We start from the raw sequence: 22005 nt of genomic DNA, 5'->3' as shown, positions 1-22005 counted from the left end.
GCATTTATTGATATGCCAGTCAAATAGTCACGGCTTTTGCAGTTCCTTTAGGTGCACTAAAAAGTAGGGATGCATTTCAAGGATACATTCAAATTTAGTATTACATTATTCTGGTAGCAGTCAAGCTAATCAGTGACAGAGGATGAATGAGTGAAGGTGTGGACATAACTATCCCTGTCTGAGTGTTTGTACTGAATTTCTGAAGCAGGTATTCACCTCTGACAGTCACAGGTAGGTGAGTGTCAGGTCTTGTGTCAGGAGTAGCCCATCCCAAGTGTATTCATATGGCATCTCAAGATCACATGTCTTGCTGCAGCTACACCTACCTGAATCTGCTTTGCAGGCAAACATACTTTCTGTAGTTCAAGAATAGCAGTCTGTAGGGAAGAAGAGAAACAGGGCAACAGTTTAAACCAGCAAATGATGCTCATACAACAGCATTATAGATACACATTTTGACTCACACTTAATTCAGCCTCCAGGAATTTCACTGTATGGAAATTTTACTTGCCAATTTAAAACAAAAAATGGCATTTACCAGCAAATACCATGAATTTGTGCAAAAGCAATTGAACATGGGGAGCCCAAATATCTCCAAGCAACACAGCAAGAAGTGGGGTGCAGTTTATGACAGGTTTTTCATGGCCTCTGGTTGGACTTGATGATCTTAAAGGTCTTTTCCAACCTAGCTGATTCTGTTATTCTGTATTAAGTAAAATGCTAATCAAAATTGTACTGGGGACTGAGGTTCCTAGAGCAGTGTGGATCTTGGCATGTGGATGTGCTGGGAAACAGACTGCAGCTGCTCCTGGGAGGGTGGGATTGGATATGTTTGCAAGGTGCATGGTCTGGCTGTAGAGGCCAATGAGCTAACTGCTGGTCCATGCTCTACAAAGAGATGAGCTGAGGGGGATTCAGAGGGTAACAGCTGTATCAAAAGGGCAACTCCTTTTAATCAGTTAGATTTAATAATGATAATCATAATCTATGACTTCATGGCAGCCTTCCAATATCTGAAGCAGGCCTACAAGGATGCTGGAGAGGGGCTCTTCATCAGGGACTATAGTGATAGGACAAGGGGTAATGGGTTCAAACTGAAACAGGGAAAATTCAGATTAGATATAATGAAGTTCTTCACTGTTAGGGTGGTGAGGCACTGGAATGGGTTGCCCAGGGAAGTTGTGAATGCTCCAACCCTGGCGGTGTTCAAGGCCAGGTTGGATGAAGCCTTGGGCGATATGGTTTAGTGTGAGGTGTCCCTACCCATGGCAGGGGGTTAGAACTAGATGATCTTGAGGTCCTTTCCAACCCTAACTATTCTATGATTCTATTAGGATTGTTTAGTAGCAGAAGCTGTAGCAGAAGCTGAGATTGCAGCTGTGTAGGCCTGCAGGTATTTCAGATGGGCTCACTATGGGCAGAGTTTGCTCTGGGAGGAGCAGGAGGTTGATCTAGCACTAGTTGATCATCTCTCCCTGTTTGTTCATCCCACAGCATGCCAGCGGGCACAGCTGTGTGAACTGGTGTAGAGACAGACTGTGTGGTCTGTCACTGGTGCAGCCCCAGTGGGCACTGGTGGCAGAGGGAGCTGCAATGTGCTGGCAGCCCTGGGAAGTTGGCTTGGTTGCCTTGGCTGCTGCTGTAACAAGGAAGGGTGCAAGCAGTGCTTTAGCTGCTGTGAAGAGCCACCTCCTTTCCCCACTGAACCTGCTGCTCCACAAGCTGAGTCCTCTCCTGGCAGCAGTTTTCTAAGAGTCCAGCACAGCAGAGCAGCCAAACAGATCATGGCTGCTTTGCTGCCCCTGGTAATTCGCTGCCCTGGGTAATGGGCTATTTTGCTGTGCCTGGTGCTGGCCCTGAGCTGACAGACTCTGTCTCTGGGAGGTTTTCTTCTGCACCCTCCCTTCCACCACCACCAGCCAATTGTTTGTGTAGGACTTAGCTGGCTCCCTGCACTCAGTCTTCCCTGTGATAGAAGAGGTGTAGTAGAAGAAGACTAGTGGCTCTGCTTGCTAGTCGATCTAGTGCTTCATTCACTTCCTAATTCCCCTGTAAAATGGGGAAGTGCATTGTCTGATCAAAAAGTGTTAAGTACTGTAGTAAGAAAGCATATGCTTAAATAATGCTAAATGATTTTGAAATGAAAAATATTCTATTTGCCAGTGTTATACAATGCTGTTGCCTAGCCTGGAAGGGTAACGAAGATTGCTTGATTAATACAACAGACAGGCTCAAATCTCAAGCTATGCGACTCGGGGCTACTTCAAAGCAGAAAATAACAGGTATGAATACAACTTGATTGCATGGTTCTTCTATACAGAGGTATACAGTCACAGATTAATTGCCCTTGTCTTACTCTATGTGTCCCTACCACCACCAGGGACAAGATAAGGGTATCAATGTGCCAAAGTGGCCACACAAAATATGCAAGGGTTGTGTCCTGGCAGAAGGTGGGCAGGTGCTTTCAGCACACAGGGCAGTGAACTCCTACACTGAGTTATCTGGTGGTGTGTTAGTTTTGCCATCACCTTAAATCCATCCATGACTGGATGACCCTCTAAGCTATGCAGAAAGTACTGTCTTGGCTGCAGGGTGTTCATGCTCTAGAAAGGCAGAAGGTCACATAGTCTTTTCTTCTTTTTTGTGTATTGAAGTTATTTCCAGTACAAGCTCTATTAATGACTCATCTGGAAGGTTTTGCACACTGAATGTAGGGATGCACCTTTCATGTATATTTGATGAAGCAGATGGAGCTCTTTAAGATAGTCTTTTGTCTTCAAGCCCTCGTAGTTAACACGGCTCCTTTAATATTTATTCTTTATATGCAATCTAATCATACATGCAAATGCTGATTTAGTTGCATCTTATCAGTTTCTTTCTGCTTTAATTATTTTGAAAGTCTTGTGCAAACTGAAACCAAACCTCTGCCTCCCACTGCCATCAGTCCCCCATTACATCCCTGCTCAAGTATTAAGCATTGATTTTCATTCTCTCTTCCCGTTTTAAGGGGAGTGGAATGTAATCTCTAAACTATTTCACTCCTCATCACAACGAGGCGAAAACAGCTCTGTTGGGATGGGGCACAGTCCAAAATCCAGCAGCAGGACTTACTGATCTGCTGCTGTTCCTGCTCATGTGGGTGCCAATCCCTTAAGGAGTGCCACACGCTAATGGGCCCTACTGAAGGCACAGGGGCTCCACACAGGCTCAGGCCTGCATTTGCATCAGGAGATATTTCTGTCTGAGTCAGGGGAATAGTAACACCCACAGACTCAGCCCTAGGCTCTGGCAGATTTAGCTCTCAGCAGATGTAGCTATGAATTCATTTAGCCTCATCAGTGTTGTAAGCTAATGCACAGACTTTAAGCCAGTGTAAGTGAGGCACTCTCACGTGTCCTGTTGAGCCACCCCTGCTACAGGGGGACTAACTTCCAGGAGAAGGATGCACAGGCAGCTGCACATGGTTCTGCCTCAGCCTAATGGCCCTGAGCTGCCTGACCATACGTATATTTATGTTTTCATCGTTACTGGTTGGATAACACTTCTTGGATGTGTTATGAGTCCTGACCCTTTCTTTTAGGTGGTGGCAAGAGACAGTTAAGCACATGTCCTTGCTCAAAGCAAGGTACATGACATTTCACAAAGGAATTTGAACTATTTAAGTGCAAGGCCAAGCTATTATTTGATTAAGGCTCAGGGGTGGAGAAAAACGGGAGGAGCATGAGAGCAAACTGCCCAGAAAGTGAGACACAGACCAAAGAGGTTCACAGCAGAAGCCAGAGAAAAGTATACAGTATTTTTGGGGATGCTGTCTGAAAGAATATCAAATTGTTCGACCCCACGTTTCCATAAAACAAACATTTTGTGCTTATTTTGTAAATAAGATTGGATTCTAGCACCAGTCCTAACAGAACCAAATTACAACCACTCATATTTTGTGGTAGCCTTTCAGGTGAGAAAGGCAACAGAATGGTTTTATTGTCGTGTTTTAGTAAAGGTACCTTCTTTATAGCAAGCAAAATCAAGACAGAATTATGCAGTTCATTACATGCTTGTGACAATAAGACCTTTAAGTCTTGCACATATGTTACATAGGACCTATTTTAGAAACACTTCAGAGACTAAAAATAAATACATTGGATGGGTTTAATATAGCCTGCAAAGCCATGTGCTTTAGGCATCATGAGACCAATAGAACAGGGCTTGGAGAGAGAAATCAGTACATTTAAAATGGCTCAAAATGACTCAAATGGCCTTGCTAGATCTAAAACTTTTTCCAGAATTAAGTCTGTCATTGTGGGCCCTTCTAGAGGTAGAGGTAAGCACACGTGTAAATGTAGGCACAGAATGAGCGTGTCCTACACATGGGTACTTACTTGTGACAGAAAAGCATATATGCTTCACACAACTTCCTCTGCATGAAAGATGGACTATTTATAACAGCTATTTTGTGTTAATTAACAAATATATATCAATAGATACTTAATTATTGACACTAATGGCATGTTTTTGTGCTGCCAGCATGATTTATTTTTCTGACTTTTAGTAATTATTTGCAATTCAGAAATACTTATTAGAAATATGTGCTTTCTTGTATGCCACTAATAATTGTCATCTCTGCTCAATCTGTGCATCTCAGAGTGGTCCAGCCCTATCCCATTGCATTCCATTCTTCATCCCCTGGGTCTCATGTAGCAGACATAGCTATGGGCTATAGCTAAGATGTTAAAGAATTACCCCTCTGGAGCTATTCTTTATATATATGTAGGTACACATATATATGCATTTACAAACATACATGCTCTCCAGCTGTGTAGGGGTAGTCAACCTAATTTTTAAAGTGGAAATCAACAAGCCCCTCTGGTTTTCATTATAAGCTCTTTAAACTAATTAAACACAAACCTGACCTTATTTTTATTCCTTCCCTTAAATTAGTGCACATGCAATAGCAAAAGTACATCCTTGCTCAAGACAGTCCTGAGAAGGAAGATGTATAAAGCTCATCCTGTTGTTCTGACATCACTGACATATTTCTCTCTACTACCAAGAACTCTTGTCTCTAGAGGAAGTCTCTTCTCCTTTTCCCTACTGATTATGAAACATTGTCCCTGATGCCATTCCATTCCCCATTTCTGCTTAGAAGATTACTAGTTAAATTGTTGCTAAGTAGCTGAGGTCTTAAACTCATGAGGTTTTGCTGACTTTTCCCTGGAAGGTAAATGAATAATTAAAAGCCAAATCACTGCATCTCCTAGGCTAGGGGGGAGTACACAACTATCAGCTCAGGGCTAGGTGCAAATCACAGGACATAGCCTCAAAGCATACAACATGCAGTCTGCCTGGTGATACTTTCTTTTTTCTACAGGGTTGCACATGGGAGTTTTGAGCCTTTGTTCCTCTTTGTTTGTTCTGTTCTGTATAGACCATGTGAAGCCTTTTAGCCATGGGAAGAATATGCAACATAAAGCTTACACTTAAAAAATTAAAGGATTCTGGTATAGAAAATTTACTTTGTGATGAAATAGTTTAGTCAAGTATACAGATTTAACAATAATGTCCTCAGCATAATGCTTCGCTGAAAGCAGAGAGGTTTATTAATTCCAGGACGCCTAGAAGAGGAAGTAAGCAGATGTCCTAGCTGAAGCTTTTCAAAACAGACTGGTTAGAAAGCATACATGCCCAGTGTTCCTAGGGCAGACACCACCTGTGCTGCTCCTTGGGAGGAAAAATATAATGACAGCCAACTCTATTTCTAGTTCTGCTGGTTGCCTGAGACACTTGTTATGGAAGAAATGAGCTTGGGTGGTTATTTGAAGTGCAGAGAAGTAAGAACTCAAAGGGGTTTTTATTTGAAAGCTTCCATAGAGAAGCAGGGAGAGAAGGTGGCTGATTTTATTTATCAAGGAATAGTAGAGCTCTCAGTTTTGCCTCCCTCAGTGGTTATTGGGTGGAGGGTCCAAGGAGTGTCTGTTTGGTGAATCTGCTTGCAAATTTCTAGCTGCAAAGGAGCCAGAAGTCAGTAAGACATCAGAATCCTGTTAAACTGGTTTCTACTGGTTTGAAATGTCAGGCAGGTTTGGAGTATTGCTGTGCTAGGCTATCCTTGTCAACTGCATCAAGCTAATTTCAGCTAATTTCAAACCTGACATAAGCTGATACTATTCTTACAGCCTCTTACTCTGATTGCATGTGTCTTTAGTAACTCAAGAAAAATACTTGATAGACAGCTCTGGAATCTGTACAGCAAACAGCATCACTCATGCTACCTTCTCCTCCAGAAGGGTTCTTTTTATCCCTAGGAGAGGACCCTGGCAGAAAGGGGAGCCTGCAGGACTGCAGCTTCCAATGCAGAGCAGTCTCTTCTGTCTTAGTAGTGTGGTAGCAGCTCAGGGTTTAGGCAACCCCATCCAGAAGCCACTCCTACTTGCCTCCAGTTTGCCAGCTACGGCATTGCACTGTAGAGGAACAGGAACATGTGTAGTGTTCTCTGACTGTGCATCCAGAGTAGTCTGATTTTTGGTCACACAACTGACATAGTCTCCTCAACCATAGTTCTGTAGCTCACCAAATACTGTAAAAGGTCAGCAAACCTTTCCCTTTCAAACCTTTCCTTCTAAGAGCACTTGTTACCCTCCTCTTTTAAGCACAGGAAGAGGAAGGGTATTGGATCGACAGCTGCAGCACTGAATCGGGTCCTGTGAGAGCAGATGTCATTTCTCAGCTCTGCTGCAGTTCCCTGGGCAATCTTGAGCTCTTCCTGTGTCTTAGCTCCCCAGCTCTAGACTGGGAGTGGTATACTGTTTATGAATACTGTATTTCTTCCATAGACTTTTTTCTGAGTTACTTGAGCAGGAACTCAGTGCAAATACAAAAGCACAACATGAGATAGCCATGATGGGTTCAAAATTGCTCTGGCCAGCACTGTAATTAAAGAAAAAAATAACCAGTTTGGACATTTTATCTTTTTTGGGGGGGTGATTTTTACATTTAGTATTTCTTACGTTTCTGTGCCCATGTGGCACATTGTCTAGATTTCTAGTTCCTCAGTGTCTCTGTTGCTCTTTCCCCCCTAAGAAGGGGTCCTTATTTCAGGAATTGCTCCCCTTTGGAACAAAACCAAACTTTTCAGGTTTTGAAGACTGAGTAACCTGCTAGACCTGTTGGGGTTTTTCTTCATAGATATCTGTTTCAAAGATAATTTTGGCTAGGAAACAAGGCAGGGAGGAGATGAAATTTGCAGATGGTTCTAGGTTTTACTGAGTCTTGTCAGTTTTTCTTACTTTAGGTCTCATGGGGCTGCTTCCAAGGGGTGCTGTTTGGAAACATGAATTATTGGCTCCAAGCACTATTGTGGGAAAGATGATAATTGCCTATGAAAATCATAAAGCAAGCTACTTCCAAAAGGAGAATTGGAGTGAATTCTCAGGCACTGGCCACATACTCAGGGACAGATGACAGTAATTATATAGCTAAAGCATTTTGCATTGTCCTCATTGCAAATGTCCTCTCCAAATTATAGCAGTGTGGGACAATGGGTTCTTTGTCTTAGGGCTCTTCTTATCTGGCAATTACTCTGGTGGTTCACACATACTCCTGTATTGACAGTTAGTCTGAAAGTAGATTTGATTTATCACTCCCAGTTTGAGTCTGGAGAAAATCAGACCTGAATAAATTTTCTGTCCATCTCTTAAAATTAATGTCAGCCATTTAGTCCTTTGTGCAGGTTCAGTGAAACATTTTCCTTTTTTCCCCACTATTTTAGTGCAATCTCCTACTTTCAACTAGATCTGGAAGTGCAGCTCCACTGTGACAGTTGGATCTGTCAATAACTTCATCTCTCAAGAGCTAGCTTCTTCTTAGGGAATTTTAGTCCCTGTTTACTTTGTGCATTTAAAAATATGGCAGTTGGATAACTGGATACACAGCAATTGGTCTCCTGAGAGTGAAAGTTAAGATCAGCTAAGGGGAATGGGCAGCCTGGTGTTAGGAGGAGAACAGGCTGGTTTCCCTATTTCCTATCTTTATTTATGTATTTTTTTTTAAGCAAGACCCCGTTTGCCAGGAAAAATCAGAGCTTGTCCTGCCCCTGGAAAAAGACACATAGGTTTGATTGGTTGGTTTGGGGGATGTTTGCTGTTCAGTTGGTCACATTAATGCTAGTTCTGTGCAGGCTGGGTCTCCTCTCTGACTAGGCTTCCTCCCTGAGGTGGTTTTTATGCGTGTCAAGCTGTGCCAGTGGTGTCTCTCTGTCAGCCAGCATTTCAACAGTGTCACAGCTGTGCTCTGTCTGGGTTGCATAGGGCTCCTTGAGTGGGACATCACTTGTAGTGAAAAGTCTGTTCTTTCTTGGGCACTGAAATCATCCCTTTGTGGCCTGAGCCTCAGACCGTTCCTCTTCCAGCATCCCCCCAGAATAGGATTTTACTCACCTGACAGTCTGGGGCTGAACCAGTCTCATTTGTCATAGGGATGAGGTATGTCCAACAAGTCTGGACTAAACTCCCCCAGGTTGTTAGAGATTTGCAATCAGTTGTGGCTCCAGAGGTGGGTATGTCCTTTGGAAAAAAAGATCCCTGTCCTTCAGTGCTTGTACCTTCTGTCAGTTCTGCTTAAGATTGAAGTTTCCGTCAGACTTTGTTTGCTCAGTTTCCAGAGTCACAGCAAACATAATTTAAAGGAACAGCTTTCCCTTTACCCAGATAAGTTAGTACAAATATGCCCTGAATGTCCTTTGCACTGCTTGTGCCAAAGGCTTGATGACAGGGCATTGTTAAACCTCCCATATAAATCTTTAACAACTGGGCGAAGCTCTGGTCCAAATCTGCAAACTCAAAGAGTGGAAACAGCAAATGGTATTTGCTTACACTTTAAAGGCCCACTGGCTGAGAAACTGCTCCTGCTTTACATGATTTACAGCCATTTGAGATGAAAAGACCTGAATGTTTATGACTATTTTTAGGTTGCCAGTTTTAAATTTCATGAGTGTTCACACACCTGGACACTGGGGTGGATATAGCAGAGCAAGCCTGGTTTTATTTTAAGGCTTTTTGGTTCTGCTTATCCAAATGCCTGTTACAATTTTCTCCCTTGCAATATATGATTTCTTACTTAAGTTGTGCTTACATTTGCTGTTCTCTCCACTGGGCTTGCATGCTGTTATTTGAATGTCCCTCTCCTGCGGGCAGCTTATGGCCCAGCGCTTCAAAGGAAGAGAAATAAGCCTGTAATGCTTGTAGATACCTCTGCAGTGCTATACTTAAGAGAGAAGTTTTCCCTCATCCTTGGATAACTCACTTGGTATTTTTAAGCCTGCAGTTTGAATGACTCTTACAAACAGCATCATTGCTCAATTTGACGGTAGTCTTTCGTTTGCTTTCTGAAGTTCACTGAACTTACCAAGTGCCTTGCTCATATCAAAATATTCTAATTAGTCACGACATTATGCTATTCCTTTTAAAATGGAGCTGTATGCCCAGCCTCCAGCCGACTCCATGGAAGACCAAATGTTGCTTGAGTAAAGCTTTGGTTAATCTGAGGTCACTCATCATGTGCCAGTGTCCCTTTATATTAGGTGGGGGGCCTGAAATCAGTGTAGACAGCTGTCAACAATTAATCCTATAATGATTAATCAAAGTCACTGTCAGACCCATGCACTCCTGGCCTGTGAGCTAGCAGGACATGGGAATGAGAGATACACAGGAATCTGGCTCCCCCTCTGTTGCAAAATTCCCCCCAGGGTGAATCTAGCTAACCTTGTGCTTCAGACTCGCTTATCTGAGTGGCCCGGCACTGGCAGAGTACAGGAAGCAAAGGCCTCCAGTTTTATTGCATTTTTCAGTTATTAAATTGCTTCAGTGACTCCTTCCCAGTGTCTCTATTTTGAGAGCTAACTAAATCCTGCTTCTACAATCCCCTTTTTGTATGTAAATCTCACCACCTCTCTTCCTTTGCTTTCCATAGGTTGTGCCATTCGTTTAGTTACAAAAATAAAGCTTGTTGGTGTTTTTTTTTGTGTTCCAAATAGGCAAAGTAAATGGAAAAATGGTGTAATGTGTGTCATAGGCAGGCTGTTTAATGGATGCTGTCCCTCACAGTGTAAGGAAGCTTTCCTGTGACAAACCCATGACTTGCCATGGAGTGTCAGCAGTTCTTAAGGGTCCACTATGGGGTGATGTTGTTGCCCTTTGGATTGAGGGAGTATTATTTTGATTTTTCCTCAATTCTTTCCATGAGGAGAGGAAATAATCTGTAAAAGGCTATTACTTACTGGGAAAGAAACACTGGCAGCACCATTCTGTGCTTACTCTTTCTGAGGGAAATAAGAAACAACTTCACTGGAGTAAATAGAGTATGAAATGCTACAAATGCAGAGTACCTGCTCCTCTTACCTGTTGCTCTTAGATCTGGTACAGATATGGTGCTGGTTTTGAATGTGCTCTAAATTCCTTAACTAGAATTGAAACAAAAAGAAAACAGCGGAACTTTCCTTGTCCGATGAACCCTCTTTCCCAAAGAGCTCTGCCACTACCATTTGCATTGTTATTATTGTTACTCTGGCTTTTTCTTGTTTCGGTTTGGTTTTGGTTCTTTTCCCCTGACAGAGCAGACTTTCAGTCAGACCCCAGGTCTATAGGATCTGTATTCTGCACAGATTATACCATATTCCATTGTAGAATCCCTAATATCTGAAAAGCAGCCCATGGTGCTCTACCTGAAGATTTGCTGAACTGCATCATTTCTTTCTCATATGGCCTGACTCTACAGAAGACCTCTTGATTTGAACTACAGCACTGTACAGCACAACACAAATACTGAATTACCTGAGCTGAGCTTGCCTTTCTGATAGTGTCAGGAATCAGTGGATTCAAGTTTGAACATTTTGCACTGATTATTTTTAATGGACTAGGTATCACTCATTAAATGTAACCTCTGTTGGTTTCCTACTGGCTTCTTTTCACATATGCTCATAAGCATTAGCTTCTGAATTCTTTTACTTAGCCTTCATTTGCAGCTATTGCTATATCTTTCCTAAGAGGTGGCACCCGCAATTGAACATGGTCCTCAAAATGCAAATGCTCCATTGTTCAGTATTCTGTCATTATATTATCTTCTGTATTATTTTTATATCCTCTTATTAATGCACCCACACAGCCATTAGCATTTTTTAACCTTTTTAAAAACGTTTTCATTACAACAATCAGATCTAAGGGCAATGAAGTAAGCGTGGAACAATAGAAGTGAAGAGCTTGATTCTCCTCAGACCTATACCCGTTTTAAACTTCACTGGTGACACTGATTTTGATTTACACCAAAAGCAAAGGAGGATCAAGCCTAGCAGGTTTGCACTGAGACATCCATTTTTGATAGTTAGCAAGGAATAGTTTTGTAATACAGTTGCAGCACACAACGTTGTATGGAAAAAAGCACTTTTTCTTTTATAGGAAGGAGGGATTTTTGCAGATACAAGCCTGTGGTATGTATGAAGAGCAGTGCTGGAGGCCTGCGTGCTAGCAGTGTCCATGCAGGGGAAGCACTGCAGGGTGCCCATATGTTGACTGTGTGGCTGTCCTGCACAGGCACTGGGGTTCACCCACTTTAACCTCAACATGAGTAAGCAGTGCATTCCTCATTGTGGAGGTAGTTTTATCCATTGTAGGCTGTTACCTTTTGCACAGCCATGTCTGATTCCTGCCCTGGGGAGCAGGCCAAGGCAGTGCACCCCAGAAGGCTGCAGGGGATGGTGGGAACCTTGTTTGGGGAGGAGAAGATGGTAAGGAGAGATGAAAGATGCCAGAGGCATGGCCACTCTGCCATGTGCACACTGCCAGTGTAAAGCAGCAAACCATTGCCACCACAGCAAACCACATCTGGAACTTCCCACACTAAGAAGAGATGGACAACCAGTTTTAAGCTGCAGCTGAGAAAGGTGATTTCTGTTGAACAAATGAGCATTTATGTGTTGTCTGGCTGCAGAAGTGTGACTCAGAACAGCACCTGAGTAACACTGCTGTCAGCCTGGGAGCTGAAAAAAGATGAAGAAATCCACAAAGCAATCGTTCATGTATGGCTTTCTGGCAGACTGCGCCTTAACAGCTTGTTAGTGCCTCCCTTCCTCAATTGCTTCTGTTTTACTTGACTCTGGATTTTCTCCAGGAGTCACTGTTAAAAGTTACTATCTGGTGGATGTCAATGTCATGGTCACTGAAGGGACTTTCCCTCACATGGGATATTGTTTGATTGGAGGTAAAGCAGAGAGCTACAAATGCCCTCAGGCTTCTCCTGTGTATCTCAGTTAAAGCAACACTAGCCTAGTTAAGCAGGGTTTGTAAACACGGGGTGTGGGTTTATGATACAGCTAATTTGATCTAATGTCAGCTGCCAGTCAGAGAGGTGAGCCTGCTCCTCCTGTCAACAGCTTCAAGCTCCTGCTCCAGATCATGCTGCTGGTTTGACTCCTGCTGACGCAGTCCAGGACAATGACCCAGCAGAAAAATTTACTTCTTTTTTTTCCTGGACTCATTTCTGCCAGGCTGACATCCTCTGATGGCTTGCCAAGGTGAGATGAGCATCAGCACTGGCATGAGAAGGGATACAGTGTTGCTCAAGAGAGAGGGAAGATGGTAATTAGTAATACAGAAGCATTAAAGCATTTGGCTGATTAGCTGTAAATCCACACTTTTGCAATTCCCTATTTGGCTTGCACAGATGGACTACAACTGCCATCAAATGAGGAGACTTTTCTTCCTCCTTTTTCATCACTAGCAAGATCTGTTTGCAGGATTGTTGTTTTCATTTTCTTGGGTCACTTCAAAGACGAGAAACATTAATGGCAGCCGTGGAAACACAGTAGAGAAGAGGGGAAAACAAAAGAAGCAGATAGGAAAGGTCATCTCTGGCAGCAGCAGCACAACATTAGAGCGTTATCACAAGGTGGTCCTGAAATCATTGGCTTGGCTACTCCTAACACTGCAGGTGCTGCCTCTAAGCTAGGGCACAGCTGGGAGAAAGGGTGATGCCATCCTCATACTCTCCCCTCTGTCCTTATGTCTAACTCTCCCCATTAGCTCATTGACTGGAGCTGCTGGGGTAGTTTGGCCCTGTCAACACCTCCACAGATGCTGCTGGGACTGTACCTGCCTGTACCAGCATGTTATTCCTGTTCCACTGTGGTGGACCCCTGTGCTAGTCCATTTCTTCATCCAAAACCAGCACGCTGATGGACTGGAGGTGCCTGGAGCTAGAAAAGGAATAGATCATATTATCACAGCACCGTCACCTGCTGGTTGTAGCTATTTTCTGGGATTTTGTGGCAAACTTTACCAGAGCTCAGGCGCGCTCTGGGTGGAAGCACTGGGAGTCTGCATGCTAGGACCAGAGGAACTTTCCCCTCCTCAAACCAAGGGGACAAGAAGACCAAGAAATAAGACAGCATGCTGAACTGCATAACCATTAGAAACAACAGCAGTTCTACAGGGCTGTCGATCCATGCAGGTAGAAGTATGCTGCTTAATTACTATGATAATTTAAGTCTTTCCCTAGTGCTTGTCCAGCTCACATGGAACCTCCCCTTATATGCAAAATAGGTTTGCTATTTAAATGTCTGCTTGTGTATACATGCCAGCTGCTAGCTTTTCCTGGGATCCAGGGCAGCTGACATTGCTGCCAATATAAATTATTTTGCAGGTTGGAGACTAGTTGGCAAGAGTGTGGTGAGCCTCCCTTTCATCCAATCCAGTAGGAGTGCTTTTGGGGTTTGTTGTTTGGGTTGTGTTTTTTTTTCCCTTTGACGTGGCTTCCAGGAGACACAGAGTGAAAGAGGTATTTATATTTCTTGGTTGTTTTTTTTTTTAGTTCTTTAAGAAGAAGAAACCAACAACTTTTCCATAACAGGGGGCAGTGCTAGGAACTAGAAATGTAAATACAACATCTTGTAGGTTCAAGTAGGAGCGCAGGTTGTGTATGCCTCCACCAAACATGTGCTAACATTAATACTGCTGCTTCATGTAATTCCTCTCTAGTGCTAATAAAACCTGCACTTAAAGATACAGGAGCTCATGCCAGGCTGAGCCATGAGCCAAAAGCAGAACTTGATTGATTAGGAAAGCATGTAATGGGGAGGCTGAAAATCCCCTTGTAAGTGTGGTACGAAGTTTTACCATAAGAAACACTTTCTGTTTCTAGTGCGGTTAAAAAGTTTAACCCAGTTGGCTGATGCATTAAAGTAATTCCAGTTCTGTGCCTCTTCACTTTTGAAATCTGAATGTTTTAATTTGTTTATTGTTCTCACTGATAACTCTTCTTTCAGACTTTATACTGAAGGTGATTTATTGGACTAAATAAAATATGCGTGCTGTCTGGCTTGGTAAGAAATCCCATAGCCTAGATTTAGTGTAGGATCTGCTCTAGGGGGACAAGAAAACTGCAAATGGAGCACTGTGATGCTGGGCTTTGGCAGAAACAAGCACAATCATGCTATTTGGCTAGGAGGAAAGGCTTGCACACAGGAATACACTGTGTAGCAAGTATTCTAGAAGGAAATTGGGTCTGCTCTTCCTTAGCCCTGTACAACTGGAATGTGGCTGCTCCTGCCTCTCCCCCTCCTGCAGTATCCCAATGTCTTTATTTCTTTCAGTGAAACAAGAAATTTATTTCAATGTAGCACTTAGTTGACTTTTATAAGTTTGGAAAGGATTAGGTCTGATGTTGAATAGAGAACTGTTGGACCTGGATTCCTGTGCTTGCTTTGAAAAGCAGGATTTTAGTTGGGTTTTGTACTTGACTTTGTTGGGCATTTTGTTTGTATTTTCCCTCCTAAAGCTCCCTGAATGGATTGGTTTGTTCTTTTGGGATCTATCTGAATTCCTTCAGGAACAAGCTGCCTTCTGCACAGAACACTGATGGGGGGACCAAGGGATAAAGTTCAGCATATTACCTCATTTCTGCTGTGTTTCCTTCTTTGTTTTTAAAGACATACTGTCATTTCAGCTTGGATCTGAACATGTTGAGGGCTGAGGACAGGGGAAATGTTATCCTTTTTAGTCACTTTTATTTTGGAGAGGGCAAATAAACATGCAAGGGCTCGTCCTGCTCTTTAGACAAGTCCGTGTGCATTTCCTTGAAGGACAGAAGTGGAAGGAACAAATACCCTTTCCTGGTGTCTGCCACCAGCTTGGGCTCCTTCCAGGCATCAGATCCATCACAGATCCATTTGTTGACAGCTGTTATTGCTTTTGACTCTTCTGGTGTGCTGGAGACAGTCTCTGCTTTGGAAATCCTTACAGCCGTACAACTTGCAAACTATGAGTAATGGTTTCCTCCAATTTAACTCCCCGCTTCTGTGTTTCCACTGTGCCCACCCTTACTCATGTCTGCCCAGCTCAGAGATGAGGTACTGGATCTCAGTGCAGCAGCTGCCCTGGTGTCTTGGAGAGGAACAGCAGGTAGAGGTCAGCCTCCCTGAACAGGACACTTCACAGGGATAAACCTGGCAAATAAATGCCAAACTCCAGTAAACACCAAAGTGTGGAAGGGAATACTGGCTCAGTGGTTACCTGATAAACTTCTCTTTCCTTCACTAGCATCCCTGTCATCTGGAAAGAGTCTACCAGCTACCTCTTTTTCTCCTAGGAAAGAATTACACATTAACTTTGCTTCCCTTTTCTCACCCTTTTACCTCACACAAAAGCACAGCTAACTCCAAGGGGACTGAATTGATACTGGTCTGAGTGGTTTGTGTGCTGCTCTCCAGTCTCCTGCTTGTATTTCAGGCCTTTGTGTTCCCACAAGTTTGTGGGTTTTTCCAGCTAAACCTCTTGGTCCCTCAGAATATATTGCTGTGGTCTACAAACTTTGCCGTGCCAATGTCCTTAGATTGTGCTGTCTGCAATGCTGCTACCTTCTTCCTTGCAAGCCACCCACTGCTATTTCAGTAAGGTTTAGGAGCAAAGTAGCACATGCATCCCTTGGCAGTTAAACCTCGGAGGGACCAGTGTGTACGATATGAATTCCTGCAGTGCTAGAGTATGAGATTTTGAACACTCTTCATGTGGCTGTCCTGTAGATGATTTGCTAATCTTACTTCTCTTTTATTCAGGAGGGTGTAGCTAGTGGTTTTGGCTTTGAAAATGGGTAGAGTTCAAGAGAAAAACAGATTCCTTTCAGTTGGCTGGAGAAGTAACTAAAACAGTGTTATTTATTTTTAAATAAGTATATTAAGAACTTCAAGCTTATTTAAAGATTCTGCATTTTTGATTCTGTGCGAAACCCAAACTGTTGTGACTCGATCTCTGCTTGAGGATCCACAAGGGAGAAGGCAAAAGCAGCTACTGACTTGAAGGGTGTTTCAAGAAGTATGGAAGTGCTTTTCTGCAGATGGGTACAGTGTGTATGTGTATATATAGGCATACAGACATAATACCCACATTGTGTGTAGGGAGTATATATTCAAATGTGTGTATGCACACAGTACACACATACTCAACACATATCCCCCTGTTCATTCTTCAAATAGATGGAAGATGGAAGTCACTTGATTTTAGTTTTTTCCTCAATTATAGTTGCAGGTGCTGTGTCCAGGACCCTCAGACTTGTTTCTATGGCAGTTATTCCCAGCCTTTTAACATCGCACCTTCCCTCAAACTCTGTTTGGCAGTATGAGGAAGAGAAGTGTTGCAACACCCACACTGAGCATCTCACAGAGCTCAGTGGACTAAGGACTAAGAGCATGAGCAGAGATGCCCACAGATGACAGGCTTGTATGGCAGGGACTCGGGAGCAGTACACTGCAGCACAGCCTCCCATGGCATTGGTTGTTTGTCTTTGCATTGAGGACTTCATGTGGCAGCCTAGATCTCCATTCTCCTCTTGTTTTTGTTTTCCTTTCTTTTCCTCTCCCCTTGCCCTGCCCTGAAGCAGGATTGCAGTATTGAAATGGCATCATGAGCAGGAATGCCAGGGAACCTGTGCTACACTAGGCAGGCTGACTAATATCCCTTTAAATAATCTCCCTTTAAATAGTCTGGAAGCACTTTAGTGCATTTCTGTTTCAGGAGCCATGAGAACACAGCCATGACTGTGGTCTGTATAAATAGCCAGATCCATGCTGGTAAGTACCGAACAGCGCAGTTATTTGTTCTAGGAGGGTCTTCCTACTTTTTTTGTGTTGCTGCATGGATAACTGTGATCAAATTCTGGTAAGGTTTCTGTACAGTAGTGATGCTGTTGCCTTTTCTCAGACTGCCATTTCACCAGCAACAGTAAGGAGGAAACAGCTACTCTTCAGAGATAGACTTCTGTCTCCTGTGGCTTTTCCTACATCTCCTTTGTCTCCTGTACAGCTGCCTTTAGCTAAGACAGCGCAGTTCAAATCCTTTCGATCAGTGCTGTGAGCTGAAAAATCTCACTGACTCGCATCTGGAAGGCGAAGACAAGGGATGTTTGAATACTCGCTGCCTAGCTATGGATCTGGATAGAGCATAATGCGATGGTCCTGTCTGAGGAGGATTAATTCAGCTTATCTGTGCTGTCCTAACTCAGTAATCAGCAATGCAAAAAACAAACAAACAAACACACACAAAACCACAAAACAAATTGTTAACCAAGTCTGTGTTAGTTATGCTGGCTAATATAATCTTTTCTCTTCTAAGATGGAATAGTGCAAACTATTCCCAGGTAGATAGGTGCACTCTGCAGCTGCATAAGCAATTGTCAGGTTGCCTCCATCTGGTCCTGGATTATCAAGACAGCCTTCAAAAACATAAGTATCTGATACTTGGCCAATAGCCACTACAGAGCTTTCCAAGATTTAGGTAAATACGAGAATCCTCAACAAAGAGTGCAGCAAGTCTTGCCTCAGCTGAGGTAGGAGGCATTTGAATTTCTTACTCATAGTGTATTGTCATCTTCTCCCTGCCATCCTACCCACTCAATGCGTCAGAGATCTAATATTTTTTTCCCCTATCCCTGCTGAGCAGAGGATATTCAGGCCTTCCAGCTTCTGGTATATCGTGTCAGAGATCTTTCCCCCTGCTGCTCAGACATAGCTCCCCTGAGACAGTGGGATTCTACCAGGGTAGGAGAGACTTGGTACAAGAAGATAGAGGGCTGAGTAGGTCTGAGGAAGAGAGGCTGTGTGGAGGTATAGCACAGACCACTTACGTAGAGGTAGCTTCCCTAAATGCTTCCTCACGTTTAACTTCCTCCCTAATGTTGCTTTTAGTTCATTGTACAGATGACAAGGAATGGGACACCATTCAGATGATTCTTTAATCTTATAGGGGAAAGGATGTTCTCTTTCTTTTTTCATGCTTAGTGCTCACTATCCTCAAACAGTAATACAGCAGAGGCCAAGGATTGCCTCAGTGTGTCTCTGAGATGGGCTTTTAAGCTCCTGTCTGTCAAAGCAGAAGTTCTGTGCTGGGTTTTGGAAACACAATCAACAAAGACAGTAATGGTCTTCTGAGGGAAAATACTATAATGTTTAATTAAGAACAGTTTGCTGGATTGCAAGGCAAATCCATAAAAATCCTAGCCTGTGGATTTAATTAAAAAGAAACAACAAACCATAGGCAGCTTTTCATTAACTGTTTTTACTGTACTTGCATCACTCCGGTAAGATCAGCCAGGTTGCTCCTGGGGTAAGATTGGTCTGTGTCACCAGTATGCAACACGTGGGTTCTTTGGAAAAGCACAACAAAAAGACAAAGCTGAAAGTAGAAGTTACGTTTCAATGCATGACAGGTCCCACTGAGCAGGGAGGGCAAAAAGCGGTGAAATCTATCCTATTTTTGCCGTGTTAAGTGTGGGTCGAATGCAGTGTGTTTTCTCTTCTTCCCCCTAGCACAATGGCTTCATTTCCTGTCTTGAAGCAAGAGACATTGTTCCGGAATGGTACCTGGAGCTATCGAATTCCAGCTCTGCTCTACCTGCCACGGTTCAGCATCATCCTGGCGTTCGCTGAGGAACGGGAGGATGTGGTGGATGAACATGCCAAACTAATAGCAATGCGCAGGGGCACATATGACCCAACCACACACCATGTACAGGTACCAGCATGGGGAGAAAAGGGAGGAGGCTACCCACCTGTACTGCTCACTTGTCCCTGCATGAGTTGGATGCTTGCCTGCTTGCTGTAGGAGAGGGAAGCTTTACATTCTCCCCAGTTGCACAAAATAAATCTGCTTGTAAGTAATGCATGTGTCATTATTTAGATTAGGTATAAGGAAGAAGCTGGTTATTGTGAGGGTTGTAAAGCACTGGAACAGGTTGCCCAGAGAAGTCCTGTACCTGGCAGTGTTCAAGGCCAGGCTGGACAGGGCTTTGAGCAACCTGATCTAGTGGAAGGTGTCCCTGCCCATAGCAGAGGGGGTGGGACCAGGTGATTTTCAAGGCTCCTTCCAACCCAAACCATTCTGTGATTCTGTGTGGTTATAAGTGCTGGGATGTGACCGACCATTGCAGAGCTGGGGAAGCAGATGGAGAGATGGGACAAAAGTCCTGTTGCAACAGCAAAAATGTGGAGGAGAGGCAGAAATGGGGAATGCCACAGGGATGGGGAGGAGTAAATTCACATTTTTTTTTAATTAATTAATTTTCTTAGGACTAATTTCTGGTTTAAAAATCAATTCACAACAGCTCATCACCCCACGCAATAGTGCCTGGTTTGTCTGTGCCAGTGAATTTGCTACCTTATTAATCAACTGGCTATTACTAACAGTTATCTTCCTGGGCGACTGGGGGTGGTGGATACTCTATTTATAATATGTTTTTGCATTTGCAAATGCATTAAAGTCCTGAGGAAAAAAAAAGTCATTATATTTTTCTATTCCAATCCTTTCTTGGTGACTGGTTTTCATAGACTATAGACTCTCTTAAAAGCTGGGATCTGCCTAGCAGAAGCAGCTTCTGAGTGCACGTGCAGTGTCGATACCATTCAGGTAACATCTTGTGTAACCCCATGTAATTCAGTTAGGTAGGGCTCAGTTGGTTTTAAAATCAGTAATTTGTGTTCACATGCTAGAGTTTCTTAAAATGGAAATAATAAATATTTCCCAAAAGTTAATACTGATGGACCAGACAACGACAAGACACAACCGAAAAGTGCAATGGGCAAGTCAAAAAAGCCAATTAATATAAGCTTCCTGGGAAATAATGCTGCTTTTACTAAGCCAACAACACGATGTAGGAATAATTTTCTAGTTGCGATGTTAGTTTCAGAAATGTGATTGTGTTTTGTGCTATTCATTTAAAGACAGACAGGGCTTGGAGGGTTGTTACACCTGCTCTGTGACCTATTTTCTGTGTTGGACGACTCAGGGTCTAAGTTTCCACCCCAGAGCATGTAAAGCCATACAGTTTGCTCTGGTGAGGTGCCTCAGTGTGGGCTGGTATGCTCATTCACACAAATGGAGGAATAGGAATCTGAATGGAAAAGAATTTCTCAGCACCTATGATACTTGAAAAGGGCACAGTCACCTAGCTGGCTTCCTAAAAAATACCGACAGCACAGTGTCTGTACTCTTTGACCACTGGGCATGTCTGTGTGTCAGACGTGAGCTGCAATGAGATTTCAGCTCCTCAGTAAAAATGAAAAAGGACATAACCCACCTGTTTGGTGAGGTGCACTTGCATTGTGTCATCCAAATGATTTTCACTTATGTTTGGCAGTGCCAGTGTACTGCTTTCCCATTTCTTGCTCTACCCACTAACTTCCCTTCTGTTCTCTTCATGCTCTTCTGTAATTTTTATCCAGCCATCTTTACACTGAAACATGGACCTGTTTGTAATGGTGTGTTTCATTCTTGTCTCCCTTCACACGGGGCCTGGCAGTGGAGTAGCACGGAGCCCATTGTCAGCGCACAACTGAAAGACCACCGATCTATGAACCCCTGTCCTGTTTACGATGAGGTCTCAGGGAAACTGATCCTGTTCTTCATAGCTGTCCCAGGAAAGATCTCTGAGCAGCATCAGCTCAAGACAAAGATCAACCTGGTACGTCTCTGCTACATCACTAGCATGGACCAAGGGCAGACCTGGAGCGCTGCCCAGGATGTCACCAACAGTACCATTAGCACTGAGTACAGGAACTGGGCCACTTTTGCAGTGGGGCCAGGTCATGGATTACAATTGCTCAACAAGGCCCGGAGCCTCGTGATTCCTGCCTATGCCTATCGTATCTTGCACCCTAAGCAACACCCCACCCCTCATGCCTTCTGCTTCATCAGCTCTGATCATGGGACAACGTGGGAGATGGGGAACTTTGTTGGGGAGGAGAGTGCAGTGGAGTGCCAGGTTGCAGAGGTGCATACCTGTGGCAGGAAGGTCCTCTACTGCAATGCAAGGAGCAGCAGGGGAGCCAGAATCCAGGCTGTCAGCTACAACCATGGGGTGGACTTTGAGGGAGGCCAGCGGGTAGAAATGCTGGTAGAACCTCCTTCTGGTTGTCACGGAAGTGTAACTGCCTTTCCACCTCCCCCTGATGCCAGATGCCAAGACAGTTGGTTGCTCTACGCTCATCCTACAGACCCAAAGGGTCGAAGAGATTTGGGAGTTTACCTCAACAAAAGCCCTTTAAATCCAGCACACTGGACAAAACCAAGCATCCTGTTCAAGGGCCTGTGTGCTTATTCAGATCTGCAGTACATGGGTGTTGGGCCAGATGGCTCACCCTTGTTCTCTTGCCTCTTTGAATACGGGACCCACCAGCAATGTGAAGAGATAATCTTTGTAATGTTCACTTTGAAGCAAGCCTTTCCATCAGAGTGCTGAGACTTGAGCCTTTCCATCATCAACCCTCTGAAAACTACCTTTGCTGATAATTCTGTCACTGTTACTTGCCATCTTTCAGCAAAAGGTTTTTTCTGCTCCTCCTGCACCCGTATTTTGGCATTGGCTTGTGTCGTCTGTGGATTACAAACTCTATTAAACATAGTAAAAATGAATATGTGTTTGGTTTTGTTTTCTGTTGCCTGTTGCAGGTTCTTGCCTTCCCCTTTGGATGCTATCTTA

The 22005-nt window shown here is 43.6% G+C and overlaps 1 protein-coding gene across 1 annotated transcript; it reads left to right on the top strand.

Annotated features, from left to right (window-relative positions):
* The first annotated feature begins 13608 nt into the window (after positions 1-13608).
* NEU2 (neuraminidase 2) lies at positions 13609-21938 on the top strand. Its single transcript, XM_031043686.2, has 3 exons — positions 13609-13818; positions 18839-19043; positions 20827-21938. Exons 2-3 carry the CDS (start codon positions 18843-18845, stop codon positions 21763-21765), a joined length of 1140 nt encoding a protein of 379 aa, XP_030899546.1. The 5' UTR covers positions 13609-13818; positions 18839-18842; the 3' UTR covers positions 21766-21938.
* Positions 21939-22005: the final 67 nt, after the last annotated feature.

Source organism: Melopsittacus undulatus, chromosome 6, assembly GCF_012275295.1.
Source record: "Melopsittacus undulatus isolate bMelUnd1 chromosome 6, bMelUnd1.mat.Z, whole genome shotgun sequence".
In the NCBI taxonomy this organism is placed as follows: domain Eukaryota; kingdom Metazoa; phylum Chordata; class Aves; order Psittaciformes; family Psittaculidae; genus Melopsittacus; species Melopsittacus undulatus.
Note: the sequence above shows the minus strand (reverse complement) of the source record. Positions and strands in the feature narration are given on the sequence as shown.